We start from the raw sequence: 14,700 nt of genomic DNA, 5'->3' as shown, positions 1-14,700 counted from the left end.
CTGCATCTGAGCTGGTCCTTCTGCATCTGAGCTGGTCCCCCTCCACCTGAGCTGGTCCTCCTGCAGGCCCCCCTTTCTGGTTGCAGTGGATTGGTGGTGTCCTGCTGCCGTCCCCTGGTGCTATCTCCTCTACTTTGCTGAGTCTGCTCCCCCCTTCCGTCTGCTTTCCATCTTTCGTACTTCTGTTGACGTTTCTCACCTGCCATGGTCTCCCCATCCCCATGTATGCCTTTGTCCTTGCTTGTAACATTGTTCCTTCACTAGCCTGTTGCTGAGGGTAGGGTCGGGGCAGAGATAATCTGCACTTGTACTTGGTGTCCAGATGCCTCTCAGGGAACATCTTTCCTGATGTCCCTTCCTCAGAGGAGATTCACCCTCCTGCCCCCTGGGTCCTCCTGTGCCCCTCACCCCTTTCCATCACAGCCCTGGGGAGAAGGGTTGCACTTGTGGGATTCCTTCTCCTGCTTGGCACAGAGCCTGGTGAGGGAGGGGGCTGTGTGTGACGGCTCCCCCAGAGGCCATCTGTGCCCGGTCCTTGGTGTGTATGCCGACTGGGTGCACTCAGAGCACTGGTGTGGCAAGGGCTCTGCCCCAGGGATGGTTTGCACAGAGGGTGTTCTCACCCAGTGCGGCTCAGGTGGAGGTGACCCTGAGCCTCTCCTGTGTGGCTTTGGTGACAGAAAGTGTGCTGGTCGTGCAGACCTTTCTTACACTGGTGAGCTGAGTCTAGAATCAGGGGCACCCAACCTTTTTTGTTTTCTCTGCAGCAAATTGGAAGAATAAGAGTTGCCATGGGTGCACGTTAAATATACAAACACTAAGGGTAGCCGATGAGCAAAACAAAAGGTCCCGGCATAGGGCATATGTTTCCTGATACCCAACACCACAGACCAGCAAGCAGTCTGAAAAGCTCCGCCTGGACTAGCCGACAGCTGCAGGTCGGCCGCCCAGAGCGCCACTCGGAGGCCTGGGGGACCCAGCTACGGGGATTTATTGTGCCCAGTGTTTGTCCCAGATTTTGTTGCTACAGAGTTTTATGAATCTCAGGAAAAAAATAGCTTAAATTGTGGATCAGTTTTCCTGTTATTCTTGGCTTGTCAGAAAAAAAGATGCTTGTACTTGAGAGTTCCTTGCATACACCATTTGTGATAGATTTCTGGTTGGGTCTCAAAGGTGATGTTTCTCATCCAGTTGGCATGAATGAGCCCCAGTTGCTGCCGGGTCTGGGTTCACAGAGTGTGCCAAATAATTGCACCTGTCAGCAGCACAGAGCCACGCCCTGGCGGTCGTGTGGTGTGTCCCAGTTCACATACGCTCTCCTGCAAATGTCTCTGTGTTCCTTGAGAAAATTCTGTGACTTAGGCAGGTATTTCTTGTCACATGTTTTGATAAGGGAACAAAAAGTCAAGAAAGATGATGTTACTGCCCAAGACCTCTATGGTTGCTGCTGGCCAGGCTGGGCCTTGACCCCCATCCACTGAACCCACAGCCAGTTTTGGCTCCACTGAAGTCTGTCTACCCTCTGCCTCCTTCAGTCACAGACTTGCCCGGTGGTAATTTCCCACATGGGAGTTTTATTCGAGGTAAAACTTTACAGTGCAGCTGGTCGTGAATGGTGATGTTATTTTCATAAAAATATTCAGAGTTTTATTTTTCAGAAAACAAATCCAATGTTGTAGAAGAAAGAAATGCTATTTATTTCTCATTTATTTTCATCTATTCTTATTCATTTCATGCTTATATAAGTTTTCCTATATTTTAGTTTTTTCTTAGAGCACTTGTGATCTTATTATCTGACTTTGAGAAATTTAGGGACAGAAACCTGAGAAGAAGCTGTTCTAGTCTGTTCTACGTCCTGTCATAGAATACCCCAGACTGGGTATTAGATTCAGAGAAATCTATTTCTGATGGTGCTGGAGGCCAGGAAGTCCAAGATCAAGGTGCCAGCACCTGGTGAGGGCCTTCTTGCTCTGTCCTCCCATAGTGGAAGGTGGAAGGGCAAAAGGGCAGCAGACCAGAGGCGGGCAGACCTTCCCCAGAGTGCCCTTTATGATGGCATCAGTCCATTATGAGGGTCCTCAAAGGCTACGACTCAACAGGGTTGCATGGTGAATTAAGTTTCCAACATGTGAATTTTTGGAGGGGACAAAAACATTTAAGTCACAGTAAAAGTCTGTCACAAGCTTTCAACATAAGGACTCAGGCAGTTGAAATAAAAGGGTAAAAAAAGATATGTCATGCAAACACTAATCAGAAGAAAAGTAATTTGCTTCTAATTACATGAGAAAAAGTAGACTTCAGGACAGAGAGTTGTATTAGAGAGGGCTGTTTCTTGGCGATAAAAGGATCAATTCATTAAGTAGACAGTTTGGGTCCCAAATGTGTATGTACCTGATAATTTGGCTTTACAGTGTGTGAAGCAAACATCAACAGAAATGGAGAAGTCGACAGGTTTAAACTCCTATGCAGAAATTTTAACACCCTTCCATGAGTAATTGATAGAATAGGTAAATTAAATATTAGTGAAAGTATGGAAGGTTTGAATGGCACTGTGGACCAGCTGCATCTAATTGATTTGTAGAATAACCACACTCACCAACTGGGAAAGCAGACTCTGTGCTGGGCCAGAACAAGTCATGGAGGCTCCAAAGGGTGAAAAAATACCAGCTGCGTCTGAGTAAATGCTTTAGGGATAAGTAATAGTGAGATACCCAGGAACCCTCAGATATTTGGAAATTTATCTGTATACTTCTGAGTAACTCTGGGATCAGAGAAATCACAAGGAAAATTAGCAAGTATTTTAAGTGAATGGTAATGATAACACATATCAGAATTTATATGATACAGCTAAAATAGCAGAAGGGTGCTTAGAGGAAAGTTTATCCTTTATTTATTTATTTTTAAATTTTTTAGTACTATTTTTTGAGACATGATCTCACTTTGTCACCCAGGATGGAGTGCAGTGGCACAGTTATAGCTCAGTGTAACCTTGAACTCCTAGACCCAAGTGATCCTCCTACCTCAGTGTCTAGGTAGGACTACAGACATGCCACCACACCCGAAGAATTTTTTTCCTTTTTTTTTTTGTAGAGTTGGGGTCTTGCTTTCCCAGGCTGGTCTTAAACTCCTGGCCTTAAGAGATCCTCCCACTTCAGCCTCATGAAGTCCTGGGATTATAGGTGTGAGCCGCCGGGCATGGCCACATTTAATGCCTATACAGGGCGGACATAAAGTTAGTGTGCAATTTAAAATAGTTTAACATAGTAAATTGCACAGGTACTTCACATCCACCCTGTATTAGAAAACAATAAAAGTTTCAAATCAGTGATGGAAGCTTCCACCTTAGGAAATTAGGAAAAGAACCAAAACTAAGTAAGAGAAGGGAAGTAACCTAAATAAAGGTGGAAATCAAAAACTGGAAAATGGATAAACGACAAGAATTATTGGTATCTATAATTGTTTTTTTGAGACAGAATCTCACTTAATCTCCTCGGGGTAGAGTGCCATGGCCTTGTACCTCACAGCAACCTCAAACTCTTGGGCTCAAGTGATGCTGTTGCCTCAGCCTCTTGGATAGCTGGGACTACAGGCGCTTGCCACAATGCCTGGCTATTTTTTTTTTTTTTTTTAGAGGCTGGGTCTCGCTCTGGCTATGGCTGGTCTCAAATGCCTGAGCTCAAGCAGTCTGCCCACCTTGGCCTCCCAGAGTGCTAGGATTACAGGTGTGAACCACTGTGCTTGGCTATAATTAATTTTTTGAAAAGGCTAATGAAAAACTTCTAGTTAGACCAGGGGTCCTCAAACTTTTTAAACAGGGGGCCAGTTCACTGTCCCTCAGACCGTTGGAGGGCAGGACTGTGGGCCCCAGGATGAGTCGGCTGCTAAGCAGGACAGGCAGCAGTGGCAAAAACACCTGGTGGGCCAGATAAATGTCCTAGGCGGGCTGCATGTGGCGCGCGGGCCTTAGTTTGAGGACGGCTGAGTTAGACTATTCAATAAAAATATAAGAGACAGTTTACCAATATCAGAAATCAAAGAGGGATATCACCACAGATCCTATAGACATTAAAATATAAGAGAGTATTATTTACAACTTGATACCAATAAGTTTATGGAAATGGATATATTCCATGAGAGAACCGACATGAAATGGACATATTGCATGAAAGATACAACTTAATAAAACCGATTCATGAAGAAATAGAGACTTTGGGTGGTGCCTGTGGCTCAAGGAGTTGGGTTCCGGCCCCATATGCCAGAGGTGGTGGGTTCAAACCCAGCCCTGGCCAAAAAAAAAAAAAGTAGAGACTTTTAATATCTTTATAATCATTTAAAAAATTAAATATGTGGCTGGGTGTGGTGGGTCACACATGTAATCTAGCACTCTGGGGGCCAAGGTGGGAGGACCTGATCACTTGAACCCTGGAGTTCCAGATCAGCCTGAGCAAGAGCAAGACCCTGAATTTACTAAAAATAGAAAAATTAGCCAGGTGTTGTGGCACATGCCTGTTGTCCCAGCTACTAGGCAGGAGGATCGCTTGAGCCCGGGAGTTTGACGTTGCTGTGAGCTGTGAGGATGCCACTGCACTGTAGTGTGGACAACAGAGTGAGATTCTGTTTCAAAAAATGTTTTTAATATTTGTAATAACAGAGTCTTCATATGAGAAAACCATTAGAGCTAGATTGTTTTACATAGTGAACTCGATCAAATATTCAAAGAAGAAATAATACCAGTCCTCCAAGAACTCTTTCAGAAAGAGTGGCATATTGAAGACTTCTCAGTCATTTGTAAAGGTAAACAACATAACCTGGTTATCAAAACCTCACAAGGACATCCTAAGAAAAGGAATCTAGAGTGTAACATCCCTGATGAATATAGACAAAAAATTCTTTAAAAATATGTTAGCAAATTGACTTTTGTTTCAACCTTACGCCTGACTGCCAAAAGGAATTGCTCTCTTGTAAACAGCTAGAAAACTGTCCAGACACGTGGAAGTTTTCAGAGATGAGACAGCAGGCAGTGCAGGGCCATGACCCTGAGAGAGGGGAAATAAACCAGGTGGACGTTACAGTGAGTCAGTTTGTAATTGGAGGCAGTTTCCAAGCCGCAGTGGTGGGGGACCTGAGTGAACCTGGCGGCCTGGCTGAGCCATGGAGTCTGGAAAGGTGGTTTGAGGAGGCGGAGGTGGTTATAATGCATGAGGCAGAGTGCTGGAGAGAGGGGAGCTGGACAGAGAGAGTCCTGGGGATCTGCAGAGGGCTCGTCTAGTCCTTGGCAAGTACTGATCTGCTGCTCAGGAGTGGGGTGAGATTTCACTTGCTGAGGACAGTCAATAGAAAGCAGTGACTTGAACAGGGCTGGAGCCGTGGCTGCTGAGCGCTGGGCAGACAGCACCTGTGGGAGCCTGGTGGGTGGGGCATGAGCGCTGGGCAGACAGCACCTGTGGGAGCCTGGTGGGTGGGGCATGAGCGCTGGGCAGACCTGGGATCCCTTTCTTGTTAGTGTCCCTCCAGTGTATCTACTGAAAAGGGTAAGGCCATGCCAGCTGGCAAAGGGGAAATGCTTAACAGATCCAGGTCTGTGAACACAGAGGCAGTGATTTGATACCTGGCACATCTGGCCTTCAATACAAAAGCAACTGGTATGCAGAGAAACAGGGAAATGTGACCCACAATCGGAAGAAAAAGTAGTCATCAGAAACTTACTCATGAATATATAAAGAAAACTGTGAATAACTTGATAAAAGGTGGGGGAAAGATTTCAACATACATGTCGTAAAAAGTGTAGGGATGGCTAGTGAGCATTGAATCTGTTCAGTGCTCAGTGCCGCTGGTCATCACAGAACTTTCATCGACATCACCATGAGCCACCACTGACACTTAATAGAGTGGTTGAAATTAAGGCTAGTGGTGCTAATTTTGACCAAGATACAGAACGGTGGAAACTTTCACACATGGCTGGTTTAAGTGTAAAATGGTACAACCACTTTGAAGAACCTTATGGTTTTTAAAATAAGGTAAATATAATTCTGCCCTGTGATCCGACAGTCCCACTCCTTCTCATCTGCCTTGGAGGAATAAAAACATATTCCCATAATGTATAGATCCACCAAAGTCTCATAGCAGCCTTCCCCTGGTGAAAACCTGTAACTAACCCAGATGTCTGTAATGGGCAGCGGTGTAAACAGATTACAGCATGTCCATAGACGAGAGTGTGGTTTCTGCTTGTGAAGAATGAACTATGGCACCTGCAAGGCGTATGACTCTTAGACACATTTTGAGCAAAAGAAGCAGGACACAACAAGTGTGTGTGTGAGCGGCACATCCCGGACAAACAGCGGTCTGTGTGAGGTATGAGAGCAGGCGCAGCCAGTGTCCGATGACCGGTGTCCAGAGGAGGAGGACGTGGGGCTGGGGGTAGAGAAAGGCTAGACAAGGGTGACGGAGTCTTCTACACTCTGTTTGAGGGGCTCTGTGCATCTCACTGTGTAGAACTTACCGTTTCCAGAGAGTGCCCTCCTCAAAACACACCACCCTCTAAAGTGGGGGAGGAGGCTCGGCGCCCATAGCTTAGTGGTTAGGGCGCTGGCCACGTACATCCAGGCCGGCACCCAGGCCTGCTGAACAACAGTGGCAACTGCAACAAATAGCTGGGTGTTGTGGCAGATGCCTGTAGTCCCAGTTACTTGGGAGGCTGAGGCAAGATAATTGCTTAAGCACAAGAGTTTGAGGTTGCTGTGAGATGTGACGCCACGGCACTCTACTGAGGGCAACATAGTGAGACTCTGTCTCAAAAACAGAAAAAAAAAGTGATGGAGGAAAGGATTGTGCTCTCTCTCCCCAGGACTCCCCGCTGAGTGGTCACAGGGTGCTGTGTTAGGACAGCCGGGAAGCGGGATTGTGGCACATGATACTCGGAGCTCACATGGTCTGCCTCACATGGTGGTGTCACTGGCTCTCACAGACAGGGCCGAGTGAGGACTGGCGTTGTCAGGAAGGTGTCTGAGACAGGGCAGGGCTTGGACTCAGCCTGGAACACTGGATGGAATTTGGTGAAAGGTGGAGACGCCACAGGACGGTATGCAATGGGAAGCAAGTCTCAACTCTGCAGTCCTTGAACCCTCCCCACGTTCTGACTATGCTCTCGACTCCCATCAGCCTGCACAAGTGGCCAGTGCACATGACACTGCTTCCTGTGGTTTGTGCTTCACTTGGTAATGGATCTAAGTTTATTCTACATCCACACACAGAGACAGCCATTCTTTTCTATGACAACATTGTATTCCAGTGTATGGATAGAATGGGGTTTTTAATCATCTTCCTGTTAATGGGCATTTTGGTAGTTTCTAATTTTTTGTTACATTACTCAGTTTTCTAATTTTTTGATTACATTACTCAAATGAATATCTTTGTCCATAATCCTTGCTTACCTTTGCAAATATCCACGTAGAATAGGTTTCTTAAAGTTGCTTAGAGATTATAAATTTTGAATTTTACTGACAAAAAAGCTGTTTATATACACTTTTACCAAAAGATAAGAGGGTTGATTTTTACCCAAGATGTCATTGATATTGGAGACTATTTAAAATTTTATCTAACTACTATTGGAATAATTTCTTAGTCTTAGAAATTAATTTGAAAATTTGAAGATAATTTCTTTAATCTGTAGATCTTTGATTACCATTGAGATCATTTGTCTGCTTATTAGCTGTTTCCATTTTCTTTTGTGTGAGTTTTCTTTTTCTTTGCTGCTAACCTTGATATGTTACATGCTGTGTGTGTTTTTTAAGTCTGTCATTTGTTGTTTTAACACCACGATATTTTTCACCGTACAGTCATCCCCAAAGTTGTATGTAGTTAGCTTTAAAATATTTTTATTCATCATTCTAAGATCTGTGTCTTGCTAGCAAGACCCTTCCACTACTTGCAGATCGATAGCAGAATTCTGTCTTTTCTTCTAGTGCTTTTATTCTTTCTTCTACACACAGACACACCCATCCACCCACTAGTTTAGACTTTTAATCATCTGGAAATTGGTTTTTGTCTGGTAAGGTACATGGTCTAATTTGTTTTTCTAAAAATAGGTTCCTTATTGTGTGGACCTCATTGTTTGATTAGCCCCCCAGCGTGCAGTGTTATTTATACCGTAAACCGAGGCTCTCATGAGCTTGGGTTTGATTTTGTTCACTGTCTGATTGGTTTCTCTATCTTGGCGTCTCTCACAACCCCACTGTCTTAGTTTCTGTAGCTTCTTCATGCACTTTCTCACCTGTTAATGCACGTCTCTTGGCATTGTTCTCTTCGGGAACTTTATTGGTTGTTCTTACAACCTTGTTCTTCCAGGTGAACTTAGTGTCAGCTTACCAAGTTTCCGACATGTTGCATATCCCTTGGGAGTTTTGATTGGCTTTGCATTGAACTTCAAGATTTTTATTTCTATTTGTTTGTGTGTTTATTCATTTATTTGAGACAGAGTCTCAGGCTGTTGCCCTGGGAAGAGTGCTGTGGCATCATAGCTCACAGCAACCTCCAACTCGGGCTCAAGGGATCCTCTTGCCTCAGTTTTTTGATTTTTAGTAGAGATGGAGTCTTGCTCTTGGTTAGGCTGGTCTCAAACTTGTGTTCTCAAGCTATCTACCTTGGCCTCCCAGAGTGCTGGAATTACAAGTGAGCCACTGTACCCAGTGGAACTTCAAGATTTTTTTTTTTTTTCCTTTTTTTGCAGTTTTTGGCTGGGGCTGGGTTTGAACCTGCCACCTCCAGCATATGGGGCCGGCGCCCTACTCCTTTGACCCACAGGCGCTGCCTAGAACTTCAAGACTTTTAAGTGACACTTGACAGTGCTGTGATTTCAAGTCTTAGCTGCAGCCGTCTCTCCAGTCTGCTGCCTGAACCTTCTTGCTTCTCACAGGTGTCTGTCTGATCCGTGCCTGTCTTTCCTGCTGGTCTTCTGTGCGCCAAGCCTCTCAAGGAGCCCATTAGGTGGCCTCCTGTGCCCTCTGTGGCCCCTCTAATCCCTCTGTGCCTTTGCCCTTGCAGGACCTGTACTGCTCCTCCCAGGCCCTTCTTCACTCAGTTAATTTAGTCTCATGTCAGTTGTCATTTCCTCAAGGAAACCTGGGTGACTGTCCTAACTGGGCAGAACCGCCCAAGTGCAGTGTCACGGCCCCTGCGTACTATTCTTCTGGGCTCTGTTTGGTAGTTTTCCCTTTGCTGTGTCCTGGGAAGTGGGTCAGGCCTTCTAGGCACAGGGGCTTCTGGGCACAGGGCTGTCTGGTGTCACTGACTTTGGAATCCCCCCTTCCCAGCCTGGTGCTGCCCACAGGATGCACTGTTCACATCCGTGTGGCTGTGCACAAGCTTGGTGCCCCTCTCCTGTGTGTGTCTTAGGAGAAGCCTCATGGTGTTCTCCGTGGGATGGCGTGCACTTCTGCTAAGCTTGTGCCTATGACGTTTTCTACTTTTGTGCAGGTAGAGAAGAGCTATTGATTTGTGATCTCCTTGTACTGGGCTGTCTGGTTTAACTGTTTCCTTCTGGTCCCTCGTCTTGGCTTCATCCTCAGGCTGGTTGGGTGCCAGAAGCTCACAGCAGTTCTGCACCCGCCTCTGACCCTGGCAGTTTTCAGAGGAAGAAAGAAAGAGTTGCCTCTAAGAGCTTTCCCAAGAGTGAGGAGGGGCTTCCTGAGAATTCCCTAGTGAGTCTGTGCTCAGTGGCTGGAGTAGCCCGGGCCCACTGCCGACTCAGCTGCTGGTGACTGCGAGGCCAAGGCGGCAGGGTGCCCTCTCCCCTGCCTGGGGAGGCGTGGGGGCTGGGGTGGGGCAGCTTCCTCTGGGCTGACTCTCTGCCCCCAGGGCTGCTGGGGTGAGGTGTGGTCACCTTGCATGACTGATATTGTGCTAGAAAGGTGGCAGGGGCTAGTGGGCCCTGGGCATAAGTCTGTTCTGGACATTGGCACGGTTACGAGAGTTTCTCATGTTGAACCGTCCCATTATTCTTGAAGTGTGTGTTGCTGTGTGTCTTATTCTTCACATGTTCTGCTGTATTTGTATCTACGAAGTTTTTTTTGGAATCTTTGTTTTCAAAAGTGAGATTCATCTGTGTTGCAAAAAGCCTTTTTAAGAATAGGAGTTAGTATAGTGCAAAGACCTTGGTATTGAACATGACTTTGTTCCTCTGTGATTTTGGGGAAGGCACTTAACCTCTGTGGGACAATTTCTTGGGTGTCAGTGGTGATCACAGCCGTAAATACCTCAAGTTGTGTGTTGCGGTCAAATAAGGTCATACATATGAAAGCTCTCTTTAAACACTAAATTAAACAGAGTTAGAACTTTGTCTCATCATGTAGTTTTGAATTTTTGTGAGTTTCTTCCAATGAGGAGATAGGTTCAGAGAACATTAACAACCAAGTTCTTTTGGCTTTTTTCATAAACCTTAATCAGAAAGCCGAGCTGTGTGGAGGAGAGGCCTGGGAACACGACTGGTAAACATTACATTATTGGTGTTCAGATATTAGGTTCCTGCTTTTCATAATATCCTTAGGGTACTGGGGAAGATTTGATATTTTCTGAGATTGCTGTAAAATGCAAGTTATTGCTGGCCCCGTCTCCCAATTATTCTGTACTTATTTTACTTAGACTTCAGTAATTGGAAAAAGATTAGATGTCAGGACTTTGTATTTTGTTGATTATATTAGCAAAGCCCTCTCTTTAATCATTTCTTTTATTCCTAGTATTAATCATTAGCTTCGAGCTGTTAGGAGAAGAACCTAATAGTGGATCCCTAACTTAAAGGAAAGAAATAATTACTTCAGTTTTGGTGGGATTGGACAAGTGTTGATCTACCTACAAATTGAAATGAATTCTCTAGCCACTCAAGGCACGTTGTGAATGGCTGCTCAAGGAGATGCAGAGGGTCAGACAGAACCCAGGGGCTGCTGTCCTCCCCGTGCGCCTGCCGGCCTGCCTGCCTGCCCTGAGGAGGCGCTGGACTCTGCTCCAGGCCCTGCTGCCTCTGGGCGGCTGACTTGTCCCACCTGTAGGACAAGTCCCATCCATATTTAGGGCTGTGATCACCACTGTATGGATGCTCTGTGAGAGCATCCTCGACTTGTTCTAGTCTACCTTGAAGGCTTTGTTGACCTAGTGTGTATGTGAGGATGTGGCTACATTCTCCATTCATGTATAAAGGCAACTTACCTCTATGAAACAATTTCTTTCAGAACCAGCACTGAGGAAACCACCTCACGCAAGTGTTCTTAGATAACAAATATTAAAAGTGAGATGGAATGAAAGAGAGAAAGAAAGAAAGAAAGACAGACCAGTTAAAGCGGCCAGTTTGTGGAAAAAGCTTTCAGGAGAGAGAGGGTGGAGGGAGAGAAGAGAGGGAGGGAGTGAGGCTGGTGTCCTGTGGACATGGCCACCTGAGGGAGGAAGGTTCACGCTGCCTCACCTTGTCAGGGCAGCTCCCAGACATGGAGGTGCATTTCACCAACACAGACTTGCTGAGGTTTCCATGTAAACAGCTAAATTTTTGCTTGGTTGGTAACTTCGCTTGTGCCATATATTGAGAGCAGTTTTTGCCATTTAGGTTTATTCTAGTTTTCATTTATTAGGAGGCTCATTGCTCCTAATACGGCTGGTGGGAAATATTAAGGACTGGGGGAGACGGGGGAGTCTGCTAACTCTCTGGCTTTTTGTCGACAGAGGAGCTGCGGAAGCTGAGCTGGTCTGGGATCCCGAAGCCCGTGCGTCCCATCACGTGGAAGCTCCTCTCGGTGAGTCTCCCTGCCGCTCGCTGTGAGTCTGGCCCTGGCCTCGCTGCCCAGCAGCATGGACCTTTGCCCCGGCTAGGGTGACATTTCCCATTCTTTGCTTAATTTCAAGGTTGGTTGAATAAGACTGTCAAAAAATTTGGATATATAATCATTGTGACAGCTGAATTATTTTTCCCTGATTTTATTACTTAAAGAAACCCTTTATCATTAGTTCCAAGCTGTGATAAAGAAAAGACCCAGCATGGAAGATTATTTCAACTCCAAGGAGGTGAAACAGGGACATATGTTCTCAGTACATTTCAAATATGTTGAAAACAGGGAGATGTGTTTGACCAAGTTTTTTTTTTTTTTTTAAAGTATTAGTAATGATGTTAGCAGAGAAAAATAATTGATGTTAGCAGTAGAGGGTATTTCTGTGGTAGAGAGTGGGGCTCTGGCTCCCACCACCTGCAGGAAGCCTCCTGGCTGGGCCTGCTGGGAAGGGCAGTGGGCAGAGTGGTCGTCACACATCCCCTGTTCTTAACCCTGCTTAGTGTTGGGAGTGAGGGTGGCCCCGCTGGATGTTTCAGGATAGCTTGTGTAGCCTTCTTCTCTTTTCTCTTTTCATTGTTTTTGGAGCCAAGTCATCAGGGGACTCTAAGCATTTGGTCTAAACTGGGTCTGACTTCCAGTATTTAAATGACTCTTTCTTGTTAATGAGTCTTAATAAATTTGCAGCTTCGTACCTCATAATCCTAAATCTAGATGCAGCTCTGAAGGGCGAATGGTTATTGATTAAATATCCACTTGCAATTAAAGTTAGACCTGCTGTGATTGCTTGTCTTTTTGTTTTGTGTTTTTTATTTTAATTTAGTTTTCTAGTTTACATATCCAGTTTTCCAGACATCCTCTGAGTTAGGTCATAGTTCTTCAGATTGATTTGTGAGGAATTCTGAAGAACATACCTTGAATGTCCAGTTTATAGCAATCTCAAGTTTGTTAAGGAGGCTGTGGGGGCAGTTACCTCGTCCTTCTCAGCCTGCGCAGGTCCTGGTTCTGACGTGTGAGGATGTGGGCCCTGCAGTGGTCTGCATGGAATGTGCTGGCTGTGGAGTTGCCGAGAAGCAGAGCTGTGGGCTTCCAGGGGCTTCCTGTGGGCTTTCACCTGGTTGAGGGGTGCAGGTCATATGTGGAAAGGAACAGGTGGGAGGCGTTAGAGCTGCTGGCCGTCATCTCTTCATCCTGCAGTTGCGACCAAGCACTTGCTCAGGAGTCTTCTTACTGGTCTGCTGGCTGCCTGAGCTCCTGTTGGCACCTGCTCTCTGACAGCCGGGATCCTGGAGCATGGTAGACGTGGGCCTCGTGTGGGATCCGGGAGCCTGATGGACGTGCGCCTCGTGCGGGATCCGGGAGCCTGATGGACGTGCGCCTCTGCGGGATCCGGGAGCATGATGGACAGGCACCTCGTGTGGGATCCGGGAGCATGATGGATGTGTGCCTGTGGCCCGGGTTCAGCAAGTGCTTCTCACATACCTGCGCTTGGTCCGACCTTTTGCCAGTTCTGGGGTCGCAAGGATATTTTGGAGAATGGTGAGGGAAACCTAGCAAGCAGTTCAAGGGGGGTGAGGGTGTAGGGGAAAGGTCTAACCAGTCAGGGCTGCCTTTGCATCATTCTCCGAATCCTAAAGTTTCAACTTGGCCTCCCATTTGACTCCCTGGGGAGCTTCTGCAGATCCACGTGCCTGGGCCCAGGAGGCAAGGTGCAGTCTCTGGAGTGAACGTGGCATCAGGGTGAAATACTGTTATTTCCTGAGGGCAGGGCACACACAAGCCAGCTGGGGGGTAGGCCATTGCCAGCCATGTAGCTGTGCCTGCTGGGGTAGTGAAGCCATGCTGAGGGCAGCACACAGCTGAGTTCAAGTGCTTGGACAGGAGAGCTGGGCTGGGGCATGCGAGGGAGGGGTTGTGTTGGGTGAGGGGGGCTGTGGAAGACCCACTGAGAGCCACGAGTGGTGGTGTCTGGGAGGCACAGGTAGATGGGGAGAGAGGCGGCAGCTTATCTTAATCTCTGAGTCCTTCTAGGACCAGGAGTTTAGGAATTATACAAAGCAAGAATTTATCAGTTGACCAGTTTAAAACAACAGATAAGCAAAGCTGTTCTTGGGCGTGAGTGTGGTCCAAGCTCTTGCTGTGAGCAACTCTTTCAGCATGTTTGTGATGTGGCACTAACGTGCGCCTTGTGGCCATTAAGAATCTTTTGTAATTGGTGGGTGGGAAACGGGTTCAGTGAAGAAAGGTGAGCAACTAACACTGGTCTAGAACACAGCCTTTAACCACCAGTTAGCTATTTAACATTTAAATTCATGCAAGCAGGGTAGTAAGTTTTAACAAATTAGTACTGTAGAGAATCATGTTTTTGGAGTTTAGCTGTGGAGTCTCACTCTGTTGTCCAGAGTGAGGGCGGTTGTGTGATCATAGCTCACTGCAGCCTCAGACTTCTAGGTTCAAGGCATCCCACAGCTCAGCCTTGCCAGTAGCGAGGACTGCAGGCATTTATCAGCACACCCAGCTTATTTTAAAACTTTTTGTAGACATGGGATCTCCCCATGTTGCCTAGGTTAGTCTCAAACTCCTGGCTTCCAGTGATCCTCCTGCCTCGGCCTCCCAACGTTCTGGGATCATAGGGATGAGCTACTACACCAGCCTAGTTATTAGGTATACTCCCAGACAACCAAAAATCACATTACAACAAAGATATTTGTATCAGAATGTTTATTGCAGCCCAATGCATAATTGCCAGGACATGGAAGAAGCCCAAGTGCCCATCGATCCACGAATGGATCAATAAACTGTGGTATATGTACACCACAGAATACTATGCAGCCATAAAGAAAGATGGAGACTTTACGTCCTTCATGTTCACATGGATGGAGCTGGAAAATGTTCT

The 14,700-nt window shown here is 46.3% G+C and overlaps 1 protein-coding gene across 3 annotated transcripts in view; it reads left to right on the top strand.

Annotated features, from left to right (window-relative positions):
* Positions 1-14,700, top strand: part of TBC1D22A (TBC1 domain family member 22A) — a 293,372-nt gene that overhangs the window by 71,326 nt on the left and 207,346 nt on the right. For all 3 annotated transcript variants that reach the window (XM_003783102.3, XM_023509293.1, XM_023509292.1), the window contains exon 5: positions 11,704-11,774. In XM_003783102.3, the coding sequence (XP_003783150.1) occupies positions 11,704-11,774 (71 nt within the window). The remainder of the gene's footprint in view (positions 1-11,703; positions 11,775-14,700) is intronic.

This window comes from Otolemur garnettii, unplaced genomic scaffold (assembly GCF_000181295.1).
Source record: "Otolemur garnettii isolate 467f Iridium unplaced genomic scaffold, OtoGar3 scaffold00007, whole genome shotgun sequence".
Taxonomy (NCBI): Eukaryota; Metazoa; Chordata; class Mammalia; order Primates; family Galagidae; genus Otolemur; species Otolemur garnettii.
The sequence above is the reverse complement of the archived record's forward strand: the minus strand, read 5'-3'. Positions and strand labels throughout refer to the sequence as shown.